This window comes from Podarcis cretensis (genome assembly GCF_951804945.1).
Source record: "Podarcis cretensis genome assembly, chromosome: 8".
In the NCBI taxonomy this organism is placed as follows: Eukaryota; Metazoa; Chordata; class Lepidosauria; order Squamata; family Lacertidae; genus Podarcis; species Podarcis cretensis.
This window is the reverse complement of record NC_137177.1, coordinates 76,134,917-76,154,964: the sequence shown is the minus strand read 5'-3', so window position 1 is coordinate 76,154,964 and position 20,048 is coordinate 76,134,917. Positions and strand designations below refer to the sequence as shown.

The following is a 20,048-nucleotide window of genomic DNA, read 5'->3' as shown; positions in this document are numbered from 1 at the left end:
CTGGGTGACAGGCAGCTACTGGCTGATTTCTTGAATCCAGGCAATTTTTGCTAATGTTGCCCTGAAAAAGAGCAAGGTGAGAGAGGTGGTGTGTGTGTGTGTGTGTGGTGTGTGTGTGTGTGTGTGTGTATGCTAGTGCAGTCTGGACACCATTGTGCCAGTACCTCAGGACTGTGGATGTGTCTTTTGCAAAGCAGGATTTGTCACATGTCCCAGTTTCTTCTCCAGCCAGTCTGGGCACCAACATTCCTGTGAAATGAAACAAGTTCTGCCTCAGGATTCAGGTATGACTTCCCAAGTTTGTTCAGTTTTGTGGATTTTAAGGAATAAGGCTTCAGTCCTAAGCATGCTTACTTTTGAAAGCTGACTCCACCAACATCAGTGTCACCGACTTCAGAGAAAATAGGTTGGAGCAGTGTTAGAAACAGGTACTATATGGCACCTTAAACCAAGGTTATGGGTGCAACAACGGAATGTCTAGGCGCGCTTTTTAAATAACAAGAGTACAAAGCTGAAAATGAATGAGCTGCAGCTAAAATATTGTGTTCATTTTACACATGGTCTAGTCTTTCCCCTGCCCACCCCCTAATATTCTTAAGAAGGTCTCTTCTCCAGTCTTCAGAGAATAACTGGAAGTTGGGCGGCAGAAAACGGTCCTACTTTCCTTCCACTCTGCAGTTTTAATCTGAAATCTTAGGCGCAGTACTGCGCCTAGAGCTCAGAAACTGCTTGCACTAATGAAATTCCCTGTCGCAAAATGCACCTAGAGCAATATGAGTTTTGAACACAGGGTTGAAGGTAGAAAAGTGAAATACATTGCCCCCCCCAAACCTCAGGTAAGGGGGGGGGACTAATGCCCCCACATCGACTATCTGTCCATCCATAGATAGATGCAAACTGCAGCAGAATTGAGCAAGGATGGTGGCACCCAGGCTCCCTGTGGTTTGCATGAATGACTTGGAGAAGCATTTTGAATGAACAAATGGAATGGAAACAGCACTGATTTGCTACTTGGAATAAGTGTTTGTTATGACAAGTGTAATCTAGTTTTAATTAGCAAGATGCTTCATGGTGTGCTCCTCAGTGTTCTGTAGTCATTCCCCACCCCCACCCGCCAAACTAATGAAGTTTTTAGTAACTCGCAGCTTTGTTCAAGCACCAGTGGCGTAGCGTGGGGGGTGCAGGGGGGGCCGGCCGCACCGGGCGCAACATCTGGGGGTTAGGGAAATCCACGGGTTAGGGGGCGCAAATCCACGGGTTAGGGGGCGCAAATCCATGGGTTAGGGGGCGCAAATTACTTGCCTTGCCCCGGGTGCTGATAACCCACGCTACGCCACTGTCAAGCACTGCTGAATTTATAAAGAATGGAGATTAATGAGACTCTCTTGCCTTAATGCTAAAGCAAACTTGAGCCCTGCTTAAGACGCAATTAGGATAGTGTTTAACTTCGTATTTTAAAACCAGATGGCGGAGATGGAAGAAGCCAGCCCCTGTGTTTTACGTCTCCTTTGCAGAGCTAAGGGAGGGGAAAGGGATCCCTCATTTAAATTAATTGGATTTGACACAACAGAAAAGACTTCATGCTGTGGAGGAGGCAGTTCCTGAAGTCCCAGCTCCTTTTTTAAAAATAAACATCTCAATTTCAAAAGCTTGATTGTGCTTGATAATTCCCATCCTCCAAATAAAACCTATGAAATATAAGGGTGGTGGAGGCTTTTTCTCCCCTATTTGGCAGCCATTACATGCCTCCCATGCAAAAAACAAAAACAAAAAATCCCTCACAAAAGCATTTTTCTCTTTAACAGCCCTTTCCCTGAGCTCAGAAATGGATTTCCCTCCAGCCTCTGTCATTCAATTATCACCTCGGGAAATGCACAGATATAACTGATGATCCCTTTAAAACAGCCTGCAGTGTTCCACACACCCCTCCCAATCCTTCTCGTCTTGTCTCGCTCCCATCATTAAATGTAACACTGCCGCCGTACATTATATAGGGTGACCCTGACGCCTGTCACTTTGATGCTGTGCAGAGATAATAAGATTGCACATGTAATGAAGGGCAGATAAATAGGAAAATGTTTACGGGATGGAGCATGGTGGGGTTTGAACAGCTTTATGGTTTCCTTGTTCCCCCTTCGCTCTCTCTCCCTCCTTTTGCAAGCCCAGAATTGTGGTTGTGGTAGGTGGGGCAGGGAGAGAGAGAATGAGAATGAAGAAGATAGCAGGCCTGGGAGGCCAAATGACAGTGCTATGCTAATTCCCCCCCCCCCCCGCCAAAAAAAAATAAAAAAATCCTGACATAAAGCATCCAGCTTCCTCTAAGTTGAGAAGCCAACAGTGGGGTCATAGCAAATACATTGTCAAGAGCCTAGCACTGTAGTGTTGGTTTTTTGGAAGAGGAAAAAAGTGTTGCATACCAGTACCAACATACAATGGACAGTTATTCAAGGCTGCTAACCTGGTTCAAAATTATCTAAAGCTTGTGATCCTTAGGTTGCATACCAAGCAGCTGAATCACTTTTAGACTGGGACTTACTTCTGAGTAGCCTTCTTTAGTGTTGGGCCTCCAAGAGTGAGTTTGCATAATCCGAAGACTCGACTGGGCTTGCTTCCCACATCTGTATTTTGTGTCTCTCTTTGAAATGGGCATTGTAAAGCAGGTTTTGAAAAACAGAAATCCCTGCTTATAGTTTGGATCAGGTTTCTTTCTCTGTCTGTCTGTCTTTCTCTCTGTGTGTGTATGTATGTGTGTGTTTTAAATATCTTGTCATATGGTTGCTCTTTTTCTTCTTTTATTGTTGGCTTGCTTCTCTGTGCTTGTTTGTGTATAAATATATATTCAGCACCCATGGAACTGGAGGGGAGTGTTGCCTGCCTCCCCCCTAGATAATTTTGGCAAGCATCAATGTGGTGGTTTTATGAACTTTCATTTGCTCTTTTCCTTCTCCCTCTCCCCTACCCTCATTATAAGCAAATTAGTACTATGAAATCTGTGTTTTTCTAGTAAGTACCGCTATTCACATCTTTGCCCCAGAAAGACTAGAGTTGAGGTCTGACCCACCCCCGAATAAAATAAGGCCCCAAACTCTCCTCATGACCCTACCTATGATTTCCCAATAATCCGGCTTGTCATCCTGTTCCTTGAGGAGAATCCAAATTTATAGGTTACAGAAGAACAATCCCTCTGTTTCCCATTCAGAAGATGATGGTGGATGGTTCATATCCAAAGCTACAGATTTTGCTGCCAAACCACATGAATCAGGGAGTCACCAGTGCAGTACCCATGGATGCAGTGGTGCTCTTTGGGTATTCCACTAGTGCTCGCAAAGTCATTGAGACCACCTTCCTCACCTGCCCCTTTAGTGTTGTGAGGCAGTGAGAGCGTAGTTACCTTTTCCGCCCCTTGAAAAGTACATGGAAATGAAAGAGGAAGTTGGAAGAGTGACACTCTCTCCCACTTCCTCTTCCAACTCTTTGTGCTCTTCAAGGCTAACGTAAATTCTACTGGATCTGGTCTTTACACAGATCCCTTGGAAAAGCAAAATGTGCACAGTTAAATTAGGGTTACTAGCCAGTCTGACCATGAGAAGTTGATGACTCCAGATGTAGCAGTTAGATCCTGAGTATTGATGGAAAAGCTTCATCTCGTTAATTATCCTGCTTATTTATTTTTAAACAAGGGGTAGTAAGTTGAGCCTTATCAGGCATTTGGGTTTGAATGAGAAATGAAGTATAATAATCTTGAGCTGTCTTCTAAGAATAGCGGAAAGAGAACCCTCTGAGAAAGCTGTAATTTTAACATTTCCCACGTATACGTTTTATAGTGTGTTCTAAGATTGTGACATTTAGGAGGAATGCCCTAGGAAGTCATTTTGCCTCGGGTGGGGGAGGGGATTTTTTAATCATGTGTTCTTATAATGCTGCAGGAAATCTTAATTGTTTCTTTAAATGCCTCTTTTTATACTCCTAGTAAGATATTTCTGGGGATGTGTGGAGTCCCCACAGACCCAGGGTGGACATTAATCAGCCCTGCTGTGCAATCTGCTGAGACTTGCTGCTTAATTAGAACAGGCACAAAACTATTTGTCACCACTGACAGACGCTCGTGGGTGAAGGAAAAAGTGGGGATAACGCTCAGGACCATCACCCCTTAATGAAACGAGGCTGAAGCTGCCACTGAAAGAGCACAAATTGGTTTGTAAAGTTGGTTGCCCTTTGACTTCCTCCATTCTTCTTCCTTGGGCCTGCAAGGCAGTTTGCTAAATTCAGAGGAGGCCTGGCCAACTTGTTGACCTGCCAAGCCAAGCACGGCCATCACCTATGTATCACAACCCACCAGGAACTTGATAAATCTCCTTTTCTGGCCATGATACCTGATGGCTATGTTCTGTCCCCATTGCATCTGAATATCAAGTGGCGGGGAAGAGTGCCATTCTGCTCAGGTCTTGTGGTCTTCCCACAGGTATCTCTTTGGCCACTGTGAGGTCTACAGGGGTGCTTGGCCTGAAGGCCCCATTAACCTGAAAGTTAACTTTCAGGGTTTTGTTTTGGGTGAGGCAGCAGCTGTCCCCATGGCAATGTGGTTTGATCTGAAGCTCTTTAAGAAGACCTCATATTTGCAGAACTGTAATCAAAAGACAGAATAGGCTTCCTTAATATCCATTACTAGATTCAAACGTCAAGATACAGTAATGACTGAGGGGGGAGGGGGGAAAAACCTGCCTCTACCTTTTTATGTGATTTAACAAGAATCCCCCTCCCCTAATGAGTCAGAAATTAAGGACTTAAGCTGTGGATTTAAGGCTGTGTGGAGATAAACTTTTGATCCAAAGCAATGTTTCAAGATGAAGCTGGAAAGCTAAGAGTTTTGGAGTGACGCAGTCAGGAAAAAAATGCCGTTCGCCATTTTGTGAGGCATTATGGGAGCTCTTGGGTCTGGGAGGAGAAAGAGAGAAATAGAGTTGTTTACATATCGTGAATCAACTCCTCGGTGGGACTTAAGAGCGACAAATGCCAAAATTTACGATGGATAAAGTGATGTTATCTACGAAGGAGATATATGGAAACCATCTGGACTTAGTGGAGGAACGGGAAATCCACACAGGATTATTACACTTGCTATCAGCTTAAGGAGACTAACAGAAGAGATCGTAAAAGAAAAAGAGAAATTATACGAACAAGATATGATGTGGCAACACCAAGATAAGACTGGATAGAATTACGAACTTTGTTTGGACTGATTGGGACTGATTTGGACATTAACGCAGTAATAAGAAGATGATCTGAATTCCCCTTTGGATCTTGAAGTATGGGTTCCCCCAACAAAATTTAAAAATTTGCCTTTTAATTCGGAATTTATATGATGTGATTTAATTTGATGTGATTGGCCAGTTAATAAAAATTATTTTTTAAAAAATATATCCATTACTAGATTCAGTTTTTCCCCAGGAAATTGCCAACCTTGCTCGCTGCAGTTCTGCCTCAGTCACACAGAGTTTATTAACCAAGGTAGTCTTTATTTACTATGAATGTTGGTGGGTTTCTCTCCCGGTTTGGGGAGAAAGAAAGAGAATGCTCAATAAATGCAGAGGATATCTGCAGAACAATTTAAACGGGTGGGGAAAGAGCTGCTTCCTTGGTTGATTTTTCCTGCCTTGGAGAGCCCTCCTCGTCCCAAGCCAGACCCAGATTGTTCCCTCCAGACGTATGATTTTTACTGACAGGAGCAAATAAATGCAGAAGCTTTTATTCTGGTTCATTCCAGAAATTCAGTGGTCTTCTCTGCCCTCTTTTAACTTGAACCATGATGCTTGTGGTATCATCCAGCAGCGATCACTATATCCATTGACTGGTTGCTGAGTCTTATTACGGCTGCGCATTGCATCTCAACCTCTCTCTGCTTTTCTTCCCCTCCTCCTCTTGGTAGAGTTATGCCCTCGGGAAATTAAAGAGCAATTATTAGGGACTTGTTTGCTCTGTGATGCCATAAGAGGTACTTGAAAGGTAAGCTGATGCATTCACGTGGCGGGCTGTGTGTGTGTGTGTGTGTGTGTGTGTGTGTGTGTGTGATTCTTCCGTTCCAGCCCCTTAGATTCCGCAGCACACACTGTTAATCCTGTGTTTACCTAAGGCAAGACTTGAAACATAAACGCACCAGCACAGCTTGTACTGTGTATTTTCCATTTGAGAAACCACCGATAAGGATAAGGAGGTGCAAGAAAGCAAGGCAGGCAACACTTAAAGCCGAGAATTGCTCAAGGTGGAGTAGTTTTATTTTAAAAAAAAACCCCGCTTGGCCCTGCATTTCATTGTTCCAGGCAGATTACAAGATGCACTTAAAAACAGAAAATGGAGGTGGACAAAAACCAGAAGCCTTTTAGCACCTTAAAGACCAACAAACATTGCACCTATTTGGAGGATTATAATGTTCTATTTACGCTTTTGTAGGCCGCCTGAAGCAGAGGGGTGGCATTAAAATGTTTCACATCTAATTTAGTCACAGAGAAACGAAGAAGTGAATCCTACACCCTTATCATGAAAAATAGGGGCTGAATTAAGCAAATGTTGCATCTGCTGTAGAACAGCACCCCCTTGGGGAAGGACTACAGCTAGCTGAATAGATTTGATCCCTGGCACCTCCAGATAGGCTGGAAAATGCATCTGCCTGGAGCAGTGCCTGGGATGTGGGGATGAGTTACGATACAGTGTTGTGTTTGTGCATGTTTTGACATCTTTAGTGCTGAGCCTTCCCTTGTCCTTGTAGGTCTCAGTCCTAGGTGTTTTCTTTTCTTCCTTGATGTGATGCCATTGAGACCAGCAAGGGGTTGTTTGCAAAAGGGCTTTCAAACAGCCCTGCATTGGGCTTTTGCTATGCTTGTGTTCCCATCTGGGGAATTAACCTGCACAGCCAAAACACAATCAAACCTGTTGTCGTTTACCTGTTGAAGTGGCACCAGTTGATTGACAGGTAGACATTGTTTCTTTAAAAAAAGAAAATGGCCTCACTGATTGAATTTCATCCTCTAGCAGGCCACATCCTCTATAATCGAGCACACATCATCATCCTGGATACTGCCTTACCACACATAAGCATAATCTCTCACCACATAAAATACTTGCTCTTTCTGCTTATGAAATGGTATATTGACCAGCAGTGATGATCAGTTGGGTTGTTTTTTTGGGGGGGACGGGGACGGAAGTGTTGGAACTTCCCCCATTCTTATCTGTCTCTTATTTTAGAGCTCAGAAAATGAGGTTCATTTTTGTCGACGTTGCCACCCTGTGTCACACGGCCATCACTGCATAGTGTGTGACAAAGGCGGCCTATGCCCACTTTTCATGTCACAGGGACCTCATGGGATGTGGTGGATGGCACCGAACAGCAAGTCCCGCTCACCTGTAGCAGGGTTCTAAGATTGGGCAATGGCCAAGGTCTCATGGCCGAAATCGCCAGGGCATATGGGGGATCATTTAGTGCAGGGGAGGTGAATTCCTAACTCCAGTAGATGTTGTTGGATTCCCAACTCCCATCTGCTCCAGCAGCATTTGGAGGACACAAGTTCTCCAGCCCTGATTTAGTGGCATCTGTGAAGCGCTGGGGCTGCATGCTCCATTGCTGACTCCTTGGTCCACCATCCCTACCCATTTCCCCCAAAGCTGCAGAGAGCTCCCAAGTTGGCCCATTAATCACAGCATAAAGGACAGAATCTGAACAAAAGGTAGAACAGAGTCATGATTGGGAGAAATCTTTTGCGGTTGGTAGATGAAGGCCTTTCCCATCACAATGGAAGAGGGCTGGAGAGCATATTCCAATCTCAGTATCAGCCCTTCTGGTCCATGGCGAGATGGCTGGGGTGAAATCGGAACAAAATCACACTTGATGCTGAGGCTTATTCACAAGTGACTTTGATGTATTTCTTGCCTGGGAACACTCAGTCACTGCCATGAAAATATTTTAAAAAGAAAAGAAAAAAAGACTAAAGGTAAGCTGGCTTGACTGGGAGCATATTTTGGAGCTAGAAAAACTGTGCTGAACACAATGGTTCATTGTGGCAATTTTGGTCTCTCTTCGGTCCTGGAACCGGGTGTCAAATCATCCTGCCTTGTCTTGCTAGCCATAGTTGCAGCACAGAGATAGGAAGAAATAGGCAACGAAGGCTCCTTCCATGTGAGATCAGCAAGGAACAAAAATGGCCTTTGCAAGGCTTGTCCATGCCTGTTCCTGTGTTGGCTTGTGGGCAGGAAAAAACAACAACCCATACACTGACACCACTGGCTAATTTGCAAAGCAGCCCTTTTTATAAAGGGCCCTTTTGATCAATGATTGCCGGTGTTAATGTTTCAGTAGGCTATTGATTTCTGCAGCTGCTTTTTGTTCCCTGAATTTATGCACGATGGATGGGCTTTCAGTGGCGTGCACACACTATGCATGTTTGATTAAAGTTCAATTGACTTAGACTCTCCCTCGCAGTGAAGCCGGGAGCTGTTTTGCCTCCCCTGTTTGGAGAGCCAAAGCTTTCTCAGCTTGTCCTTTTGTTTGTGCTCAAGCTCCTGCCACCCAGGCAGTCACCAATATGCTGCTGCTAATCTTCTCCGATTCACTTCACTCCTGCATTTAATTCCTTTGCTAGACATGATAGCCTTTGATAGGAGAGGCCACTAGGAAAGCCTGGGGTGGGATTTGTGTGCCACTGAGCCTGCTGGCAGAGGTTTCTAATGTGTGCATAATGTGTTTGTGTGTATTTAGGGTTTCAGAGATGGATCGAGGGTTTTTCTCACAATTCACAAACTTACGTTTTCAGAGAGGTAATCCTAATAATCATTCATTAAGTGTTTTTATTCTAGATTTTCATGGTGACCTTGCAGGGTGACTTGTTCAGAAATGTGTGTAATACATGCATTTATTACCTTATAACTGTCTCAAGGCAATTTACATATCAGATAATTTTAAAAAGGAAAGGACCCTTGACAGTTAAGTCCAGTTGTGAACGACTCTGGGGTTGCGGCGCTCATCTCACTTTATAGGCCGAGGGAGCCGACGTTTGTCCACAGGCAGTTTTTCTGGGTCATGTGGCCTGCATGACTAAGCCGCTTCTGGCAAAACCAGAGCAGCGCATGGAAACGACGTTTACCTTCCCACAAGAGCAGTACCTATTTATCTACTTGCTCTTTGACGTGCTTTTGAACTGCTAGGTTGGCAGAGCTGGGACCGAGCAACGGGAGCTCACCCCGTCACAGGGATTCGAACCGCCGACCTTCCAGTCGGCAAGCCCAAGGCTCAGTGGTTTAGACCACAGCGCCACCCCCGTCCCATCAGATAATTAGGCACTATTAAAAACGCAAAAACAATAATACATTTAAAATAAGACTTGAAAGTTTCAAGTATGTGATAGTCACCCTATGTAGCGTGTTCACAAGAACCCTATGGGTTTCAAAGAGTATCATTCTCACAGTTCCCCAAATTTACATTATCGCCTAGGAAGGTGGTAGACTTTCTTCCACTGGAGATTTTTAACAGAGGTTGGATGGCCATCTGCCAAGGATTCTTTAACTGTGATTGCTGCATTGCAGGGGTTTTGGACTACATGACCCGTGGAGTCCTTTCCAACACTACAGTTCTGTAATTGTAGGTCAGCCTAATCTTCATTAAGGGCTTTTATCATTCCAGCTTTTGCATGATAATGGGGGGGGGCGCTTATCCACACATGCATGTAACACATCACTCAATGACATAACACCTGTTGGCAGGTACCTAAAGAATGTGTGAAGGTTGGCATCCTCAGCCCCACTTGTTCCACCTCAGCTTTCCCCAGTGTCACATATACAGTCATGGGGCACCAATTGGCAGTGGTGGACTAGGAAAAAGATATTGGGATTGTCCTTGGTAGCGGATGAAAATGTCAGCCCAGCATGCAGCAGGTGTCAGAGAGTCTGTTAGGAAAGGGATTAAAAGTAAAACTGCTGATACCTTGGAATCTGTGGTGCAACTGTACATGGAATAAAACAATACAATTATGCAGGGTATGGAGAAAACAGAGAGAACTTTTCCTCCCACCCTCCTAATACCAAAGCTCATTGGGACTGTCTAATGAAGGCGGACTGCAGGGAGATTCAGGACAAGCAACAGAAAGTTTTTCACACAGTGAGTGGTTAAACTATGGAATTTGCTACTGCAGAATGTAATGATAGTACATACAACGTAGACAGCTTTAAATGGGGCCACTAATCATGATAGCTGTGTCTCCACTGTTTGAGACATTATGCCTCTGAATTCCAGTTCATGGGTATCACCGATGCAGAGAGTGCTGCTGTCGCACTCAGGGCCTGCTTGTAGGCTTCCCAGAAGCATTTAGTTAGCCATTTTGAGAAAAGTCCTGTTCAGGTGCTCAAAGAACATGCGAGGGCATAAAATGTGTTGTGGGCACAGAGTTACGTGCACTGTTCCCGCCACCAGTATCTCCATCCTCTCTACTTTCCCACGTTGAGCAGGAACATAAAATAAGCATTTAAGAGCCTGGCTGCTGTTTTTAAAATATTGTGAGAATACAGGGTGATAAAAGTTGCAGGCTTGTAAGGAATCATGGAGGTGGGGGCTAAACAATAGCGAAATCCACCCCAATATCTCTCTCCTTCTCCCCAAAATTGCACAGTAACATGATTGGGGCCAAACTGGCGATCTAGATTCATACTCATCGGAGCCATATTTAGGACCATTGTCTCAGGGCACCCATCTCCAGACCATCCCAGATACAGTTAAGTTGTTGGGGGCTTAATCAGGCTGATCTCTGCCCTGCCCCAGCCAACCACCCTGCTCTTGCTGCTTTTCTGCAAATGACATCCTGAAAATTCCATGATTCAGCTCCTTCAAGAGCTCAGTTGTATGCGGATTTGTTTTACCTTGTGTTCAAGGGCTGCTTGTCAGTAATATCCATACTTTATGTATATAAACATTAAGCATTGTGCTTTTAGATATGAGTGGTATGCCAAGACTGACAGCTTTAAAGGTGGTTGTTTTTTTGTGTGTGGTTTTTTGCACATTGGTTGGTTACAGTGGACGGTCATCAGCAGGTTTCAAGGAAACTGAATTATCTGGATGCCCTTCTTACATTTCTAGTTACTGTATTAACATCCATAGTGTCTGCCTCAATTTCACACATTGCCCTGGGGAACATATGTACACAGTGATGCACAGCACAGTAGCCTAGAGACTGACTGGAGGTCTCTGGTTTAGATCTCACCGATGCAACGAACTCACTCTTTAAATCTCAGCCTCAGCATCCCTACCAGCTTACCTTACAGGGTTGTTGTCAGGATCCCAAGTAGATAATGAAGACCTTTGAAAACTTTAAAATGCTTTGCAAATGTATAGCTGCAATATAGGGTTGCATCTAAGTTCAGCTCAGAGTAGACCCATTGAAATTAATATCTCTTAAGTTAGTAATGGAGATTAATTTCAGTGGGTTTACTCTTAGTAGGACTGACATTGGCTACCACTCACAGTTAGTGTTTGCCTTGCAAAAATGCACAATCTCCAATCTGTAGAATCCCTTGTTCATAATGCTGTGCTGTACACTGTCTCCATACCTACCTATAAATGTTCATGCCTATTTTCCATTCTGCTTGCTTACGTAGTCACAGCTAGCACACAAACACACACTCATAGGAAACCGAGTCAGACCTCTGATCTATCTAGCTCAGCATTGCCTGCACTGACTGGCAGCGGCTCTCCAGGGTTTCAGGCAGGGGTCTCTCCCAGCCCTACCTGGGGATGCCATTGGGGACAGAACCTGGGACCTTCTACATGCCAAGCAGTTGCTCTGCCACTGAACTGTGGCCCTTCCCCTACACACATACACACATACACACTCCTTTAGGTCAGTAGGTGCCAAGAGTTTATGTAAGACACAGAACAAGGCTGAATTCTTTCCAAAATCAAATGCTTCCCTGTTGTTTGTCCACGGCTCCTGGTGTCACATTTCTCGTCTTCCAAAAGCCTGAAGCCATGTTGCCAACCCCTCGCAGGAGCTTTCCAGGTTCACATTTCCACTTAGCGGTACCGCTGCTGGCCTTCTGTCTGTGGCTGGGAGTTTCACTCGTGCACAGACCCGCAAGACGTGACCCAGGGAGCATAACGGGTTGAGGTTTATAGGAATTTTTAGATCGCATATAGGTTCAAAGAGGGACCTCTCCCCCGCCGGTGCCTTCTCTTGTGGGCAATTGAGGTGCATTTGTTCTGAGGCTGGCTTTCAAGAGGCTTCCTTAGAACACCTCCCGTTCCCTTTGCAACTTGAAAGCCTTTTACCCTTGAGGCAGACAAGCCGCTCGGAAATGATGGGGTTTCAAAGCAAAGCGAAAGGAGATTAAAACCACACACTGCGCTTTAACTTGACATTACATCTGCTAGTTTGAATATCATCTACTCCAGTTTTTGAACGTAAGCCAGCTTCATTACGCTGCGGAATTATCACAGACTTCTCTTGGCATGCACTTTTACTGCCTAATTATCTTAACGTGGCTGTATATATTCAGATTAGAAAAGAATAGATTGCTTTAATACAGTTTCGGGTGCTGTGGCTGTAGCCTTGTCTTTAATATGTTTTAATCTCAGGTGTGTTCCCCCAGCCACGAGTCTTAGGGTGGCTTATTTTTTAATATCCATATATAGCATAAAGCTGTGTGTTCCTCCCTTTTGTGATGGTAATGCCCTCCAGTACCAAACTGTAAAATCTAAGTACCAGCTTGAAAAAGGAAAAGAAGCATGACTACCTTGTATAATATCATTTGGGTCAGGGGCCTATGCCAAGTCTTCTAATTTGCCATCCCAGCCCAAGAAACTAGGCACTGTTCTGCAGAGACTTCCTTGGACGATCAATTTTTTAAAAAATGAAAAAATCTTTATGGTCTTTCTTTCACTTCAAATGGCTCTCCAAAGTGGCTTACATAAAACAATGAAATATAATTGCATTAGGGCTGCTTCTTCCACCTCTGACACACCAGTGACATCTAGCTCACAGCTGGTTTTAACTTCGCAGACCCTTCTTTGGTTGACTCTTGTGGTTTTCGGCAGGCTGTAACAACCTTGTGTTCCTTTTACAATATCCTTTGGCAGCATGGTTCTTCCCCATGCAACCTGCCCTCTCCACCGTGCTGGGTTGCTGCGACGCTCGGTCTTGTGTAGAAGCAGCTTGATGTGGAGAGAGCAACCGGAGTGTGCAGATTCCCCTTGCAGAGACGGTGATGCTATTTGCCTCATTTCTCTGTTACCTTAGCAAGAAAGCAATGATATCATTAGTGCCCACTGGGGACAGGAGTGCTCCGTGGCCACCTGCCCCTTGAAAGCAGCTGTGCTTCAATTCTCCAACACATTCCAGCCTCTCCTTTGGGGAAGCAGCATAGCTGGGAGGTGAAGCACCTGCTTCTGCTTGCAGACAGGTACCAGGTTCATTCCCCAACATCTCTAGCCGTGAGGATCAGATAATGTGGTTGTGGGAATGGCCTCTCCCTGAAGGAGCTGGTGTCAGCTCCCCTTGGCCCCAGCCGAAAACCAGGCTGGCGAAGGCAATGCAAGGTTAAGTAGGGAAATAGTCTGGCCTGGTATAAATCAACTTCTTGGATCATCTGTTTCCCATTTCAGGATTGTGTCCGGCTAAGTTCTAATCCACATTCATTGAAGTCAATGAACCTAAGTTAGTCGTGGCCTTTCATTTCAGTGGGTGTGCTCTAGAGTAGGGCTAGCATCAGATGCAACCCACCGATAAATGAACCCTAAACCCCTGAACCTTTTCTCTTCTCCTGGGTCATTTAAATGTAAGAACTGCCTTGCCAGGTAAGATTAAATCTACTTGCCCATCTCTCTGTTCCCAGAATTGGTGGTCCAGATGTCTCTGGGAAGCCCACATGCTGCTCTGACAAACCTTGTCATTCTTTCTCCTTTTCCAGGGAGAATTGATCACCTTCTATTACTACTGGAAGAAAACCCCCGAAGCGGCCAGTTCCCGGGCTCACCGCAGGCATCGAAGGCAAGCAGTGTTCCGGAGAATTAAAACCCGAACGGCTTCCACTCCAGTGAATGCTCCCTCCAGGCCCCCCTCCAGTGAATTCTGTAAGTAGCAAGCTTAAAAGCAACACATTTGTCTCTTGTTGAGATGCATGGGGCTAAAACAGAAGGTAATGGCTCTTTGCCTATGACCGAACGTAGCCGGGAAAATGGAGTTCAAGCCCTCGGCTGCGCTCGCCCTCTCAGTTCATTATCCCTGCGGATGGCAGGTGCCTGGGATCAGCAAGCGATTGGTTTTGTGCTGCGCGGGAGGAAGCTCAGGCAATAAGCTGCTGGGGAAATAATAGGCGAAGCTTCACCTTGGCTATCGAGGCGATTACGTTTGCCCCGATTTGCATGGGAATGTTGCACTTAACTCCAGTTCTATCATTTGCAACATAGAACAAAGGCCCCACGTGCAGAACCCCAGAGAATCAGCCACAGCCTATGTGGCACGGACATGCAAATGCATTGCTCCTGCAGAACAGCCACTGCTACAGGTGCCACGTAACTCCCGTTTCCCCTAACCCCCCAGTCAGTATATTCAGTGGTCAGGGATGATGGGAGTTGTGGTTCAGCGGCATTAGGAGAGCCACAGGTTCCTCACTCCTGTGTATTTGTTGAAAATGGGGAAACACTTTGTGCATCTGATCAAAGCTTCTTTTGTGGCATAAAAAAATCCCTTAGCTCTTTCTTTCTTTCTTTTAATAAAAATTATACACTGCTTGACTATTAAAAAAAACCCCTCAGAGTGGAGTAAAACAATAAAATTATAGGCAAAAACAACTATTTGAAACATTCAAAAGATTAAAATTGGTGGCAGATTAAAACATTCATCGATATTCTACATAGCTGGGTAGCCTCATCTAACAAAAATGCATTTAGGAGGCACCGAGGAGAGTGTAGTGAAGGCGCCTGTCTGCTTTCAATAGGCAGGGAGTTCCAAAGTGTAGGTGCTGCCACGTAAAAATACCTATTCCTTGTAATTGCAGAACAGGTATTCCAACAGCCTATTGTGGGGAAACGCAGGTTCTCCAAGTGTGGTTTAGAGATAAAATGTCTGAGCAGGGATGAAGAACCTGTGGCCCTCCAGTTGTCCCTAGATTACAGCTCCCCTATTTTCTGACCACTGATCCTGCTGGCTGGGGAGGATGGGAGTTGGGAGTGAAGCATCATTGCTTGATTCAACTTTGCATCAGCTTATTTATCTGGTTCCATCTGTGCAGGGTGCGGGTAAGGCCGCTCCCTCCTCAACGGGATCTTAAAGTCTTGAATAGACACACGGTCTGTTTTGCAGCCTAAAATGGTCATCCTCTTTGGCCATGAGCCGTGCTGGCTGGGGCCGATGGGAGTTGGAATCCAAAAACATCTGGAAGGGCGGCCGGTTCAACCATCCCTGCATTGGGTTGGGCCAGAAAAGTTCACTGCTTATCTCTGCCCTCCCTTAAATATCTGTCTGCCAACTTGGGCTAACGCTGTACACATGAAGCAGGCTCCAGCCTATTAAAAGCGCTACCACAACAAATCTGTTAGTCGTGAAGCTGCCCTCACGTCTCTTTCCTTCCAGTTTTTTCTTTTTTCTTTTTAATGGATGGTTCTGCTGCTGCTGCAACAAGATGCCACAGGAGGAGCAACGCCAAAGGAGGGGGAACTTCCTGACTCTTAAGTTATTTGCTCTACCCTTCTCTTCTCTCTTCCCTCCCTCCTTTCTGTGCACTTAGTGGATCTGAGTTCAGCCAGTGAAGATGACTTTGACAGCGAGGACAGCGAGCAAGAGTTGAAAGGCTACGCCTGCCGCCACTGCTTCACCACCAGTACGCACCTTCGCATGGGCACGGGGCTGAGGGCGGGGACTCTTTTTCCAGCCTGAGGGCCACATTCCGGTGGTGGGTGAGCCAGAGGCAAAGCGGGGAAGAGCGACAGAGGTGGCTCTTTATCATTGCACAGTAGAAGCCAGAGATTTCTACATGCACATCTCTCCATGCGGGCAGGCGAGAGGCATGAGAATTCTGAGGACCCAGGCAGAATCGCTCAAAGAGGGAGTGGCATAGGGCTGTTGAGGAATGAAGCCTGGGAGCAGGGGGTGTGGCCTGGGGGGAAAGTCCTGAGGGCCAAATAGAGAGGTCTATAGGGCCGCATTTGGGCCCTGGGTCTGAGGTTTCCGACCATTGATATATTGTTCTCTTCTCTCTGCCAGAGTGCCCACTGTAACTCAAGGGCTTCTCGGAGTCAGGGATGTTTTCGTAGGCCCCTTGTACCATTGTTGCAAGTGTAGCAGAAGCCCTTGTCATCCTTAGGTGAGCTTGTCTAAGAAGCTGTACCTTGAGCCACCAGGATTAAAAAGGAGGGCTGCAACCTCCCCTTTCGGATTGTCTGCCTTACCCCCTGCAACCCGGGGAGGTTTTGCCTTTGTGAAAGACTAGGAAACTGTCTGCAAGTGAACTGGAAAGGGGGAACTGTCATCTGCTTTGTGAAGATTCTTCATCATTCTTTCATCACCCGTATAAGTCAACCCAGAAGTAATATCCCTGTAGCGCAGTTTGAAGGAGCATATAAGTATACATCAGTTACCTGCTTTTGCATAACTTGTGTCTCATAATGCTAACACACTCTGTCCCCTCCCCAACAACAGCCTCCAAGGACTGGCACCACGGCGGGCGGGAGAACATCTTGCTGTGCACTGACTGCCGCATCCACTTCAAGAAGTACGGGGAGCTTCCCCCCATCGAGAAGCCGGTGGACCCACCACCCTTTATGTTCAAGCCTGTCAAAGACGAAGATGATGGGCTCAGCGGGAAGCATAGCATGAGGACAAGGCGGAGTCGAGGCTCGGTAAGCTGCCTGAGACCTGCCCTGCAACCTCGCTACCAAGCTGTAGGCAAAGTAACAGCTTCTGGGCCTGAGCACTGTCCTGAACCAGAGTACCAGATATCCTCTACACACACCCTGTGATACACCACCTCTCTCTCTCTTGCTCTCTCTGACGGCTAATCTTAGAGGTAGGTCTTAATGGAGCACAGTAAAGAGGCTGTGTCTTGCCAAGAGGCTCTCTTCCCAGTGCTGACCGTCAGTGATTTGTTGAGGCAGCCCTCCCACCTAAGGGGAAAGGAATGTAGAGAGATGAATCATACACATAAACCTGCCTTTACCAAGTCAGGCCAGTGTTCTATCTAGCACAACGTTGTTCTTGTGGACAGCAACTCTCCAGAAGAGATGCTGAAGCTGGGCCTTCTGAACACAAAGCTGATGATCTACCACTAAACTGTGGCCCTTTCCTTAAGACCTAGGAACACAGGAAACTGTGTTATACTGAGTCTGGTCCATTGGTGCGTCTAGCTCAGAAATGCCTGGCACTGGTTCTTCGGGGTTTCAGTTTGGAGTCTCTCAGCCCTCTCTAGGAGATGCTGAAGATTCAACCTGGGATGTCCAGAATGTAGAGCAGAGGCTGTAACCACTGAGCTGCCAGGATTCCTCTTTGTGTAGCACCCATGAGCAGTTTCAGAGAAGCTGCCAAATTTTACTGCTTGGTATGTTTGTGGGTTTGGAACTACTTCAAGGATCTGTACATCGACCAACTTACCCCTGCAAGCAAAACAGGCAAGCTCCCCTTCCCAATGCCATCAGAGGCAGAGGAAGGTGGAATAATGTTTTAGGTCAGGGGTCAGCAACCCGCAGCTCCGGAGCCGCATGTGGCTCTTTTACATCTTTGCCGCGGCTCCAGGGCGGATACTAGCAAGGGGAGGAGGCGCATTGTGCGCCCCGACACTCCCCACTGTGGCGGGCGCTGTACTGGCTGTGACAGCACATGGGGGCGGTGCGTGCGTTAGTCACGCACCATCCCGACGTCACCCTCCCGCCCGCCCGCTACATTATAAGGGGCATGTACGCTGGTCACTACATTGAAGGGGAGTGAAGAACACACACACACAGAAACGTAACTTGTTAATTTAACGTTTATTTCTATGAGGAGGAGTAATTCTAAGGGGTCAAACAAAGAAATAATAAAAAAGTGACAAAAAAGTTATTTTTATAATGACGAGTTTTGCGGCTCCCAGTTTTTTTTTCTTCGGAAACGGGTCCAAGTGGCTCTTTTTGTCTTAAAGGTTGCAGACCCCTGTTTTAGGTGCAGCTTCTCATTAGCACTGACTGGTTGGGGTTGTTGGCCGCTGAGCTTCCTCTTTGCTTACGTCTAAGCAACCCCCTTTTTTGTCGCATCAAGATACCTGCCAAACACCTTGTCAGGTTCCACTGTCGGCTCCTTGATTTGGCTTCATCTTCTTTCTTTCTTTTTTCTTCCTTTTAATGATCTCTCGTTATCCAGACAGATGCTAAATTAGGAAGGGAGCAGATGAAACACTGCTAATTGTTGCTGCATAATCTTCCCACCACAGCAGAAATCTGCAGAAGCCATTCATAGTTGTTTCAAGAAAACCATGGGCTGCCCCCAAGCCCTTCTCCCCACCCTCCGAGACCAGCTCTCTTGTATTGTGTCTCTGTATTTTTAAAAACCTTTATTATACCAATTATTTATATAAGATGGAATAATAATAACAATAATAATAATATTTTACAATACTTTTAAAGGCTGTGATATTATTATTATTATTATTATTATTATTATTATTTATTACTATTATTATTTCAGTGTATTTTTAAAACTTAGATTACATGAATTCTTTTTTCATAAGAAGATGAAGATGATGATTCCAATTCATTAGTCACTTGCCGCATTAGGAGACTTCAAGTGACTGAGATATTTTTTTAAGAGCACAAAGTTCAACATAAAATCATGGGGTGTGGGAGATACTGCATTACATTAAAATCCATACAATAAACTTGTAAAGCACACCCAATAAAACAGCAGCCAAAGCATATCATCCATAGGCAGGAAAATAAATCTTTAACATGCACAATGGAATGAATGGGTCACAGCTCAGAGAAAGGCTGAAAAAACATGGGCAAGCTATTAAAATCTGAGAAGCAAGGCGGGTGCCCATCCTCTGGCTGCATCCAAATATCACAAGAAATACAGAGCAAGGCGGCCTTTTGTTACTGGTCCAGGTTTTTGTTGAGCTGCCCAGTTTCCATCAGGAAATACAATACAATAATAAAATAATTCAGTGCAAAAGGTTTTACTCTGTGCAGAGTTTGCTGCTCTCAGGGAAGAAAAGGAGAGTCAGAACAGTTCAGCTTCATTAGCTTATGAATACATAACCTGCCAGTGGTTACCCCGTGAGTAAACATACTAGGTGTACGTGATTAGCTTGATCATTGTGCTTCCTCTCTTCCTTTGCGGCCTGGACCATCAAAAACAATGGGGTGTCCCTCTTGCATTTTGCCCCACTCTGAGGGGAGAACACCAGTCGCCTTGTGCTTTCAGCCCTCCAAAGCTGAAATCGAAAGAGAAGAATTGACGGTGGCTGTAGAGCAGTGTCCTGTTTTCCTGCCAGTGATACTTAGGATAATAAGGGAGCCTTTGCCAACAGAGGCCCTCTAGATGAGTCCCATCCCCAGCTAGCTGGGGTGATGAGAATCGTAATCCAAAGCATCTGCAGGGCCCACATCTGGGATGGGGTCTGGGGGAGCACAAAGGACTTTGTGTTCTGAGAATTGGATCCAGACCCAGCTGGTCATACTTTGGCCCCAGAGAAATCCATGGCACTTAAGCTGTTGGCACTTACCGTATTTTTTGCACCATAACACTCACTTTTTTCCTCCTAGAAAGTAAGGGGAAATGTCTGTGCGTGTTATGGAGCGAATGCCTGCGGGTGGCAGGGGGATCTGCTGCAGTCGTGAGCAGAGGATCCATGGTTCCCCTTCCTTCCCTCCTCCATGGTTACAAAGCATGGATCCACATGGATCCTCAGGATTTTTGCATTGGGCTACTCCAAACTCACTGTCAGATCACATGTCTGTGGCCACAGCATGAACCACAAAAATCATATATCCACTATTTCGTTTAGAATATTTTTTTTCTTGTTTTCCTCCTCTAAAAACTACGTGTGTGTTATGG

General features: G+C 45.6%; 1 protein-coding gene across 19 annotated transcripts in view; it reads left to right on the top strand.

Moving 5' to 3' along the window:
- Nucleotides 1-20,048, top strand: part of RERE (arginine-glutamic acid dipeptide repeats) — a 351,307-nt gene that overhangs the window by 310,242 nt on the left and 21,017 nt on the right. For all 19 annotated transcript variants that reach the window (XM_079986730.1, XM_079986735.1, XM_079986734.1 and 16 more), the window contains 3 exons: nucleotides 13,939-14,101; nucleotides 15,757-15,849; nucleotides 16,668-16,867. In XM_079986730.1, the coding sequence (XP_079842856.1) occupies nucleotides 13,939-14,101; nucleotides 15,757-15,849; nucleotides 16,668-16,867 (456 nt within the window). The remainder of the gene's footprint in view (nucleotides 1-13,938; nucleotides 14,102-15,756; nucleotides 15,850-16,667; nucleotides 16,868-20,048) is intronic.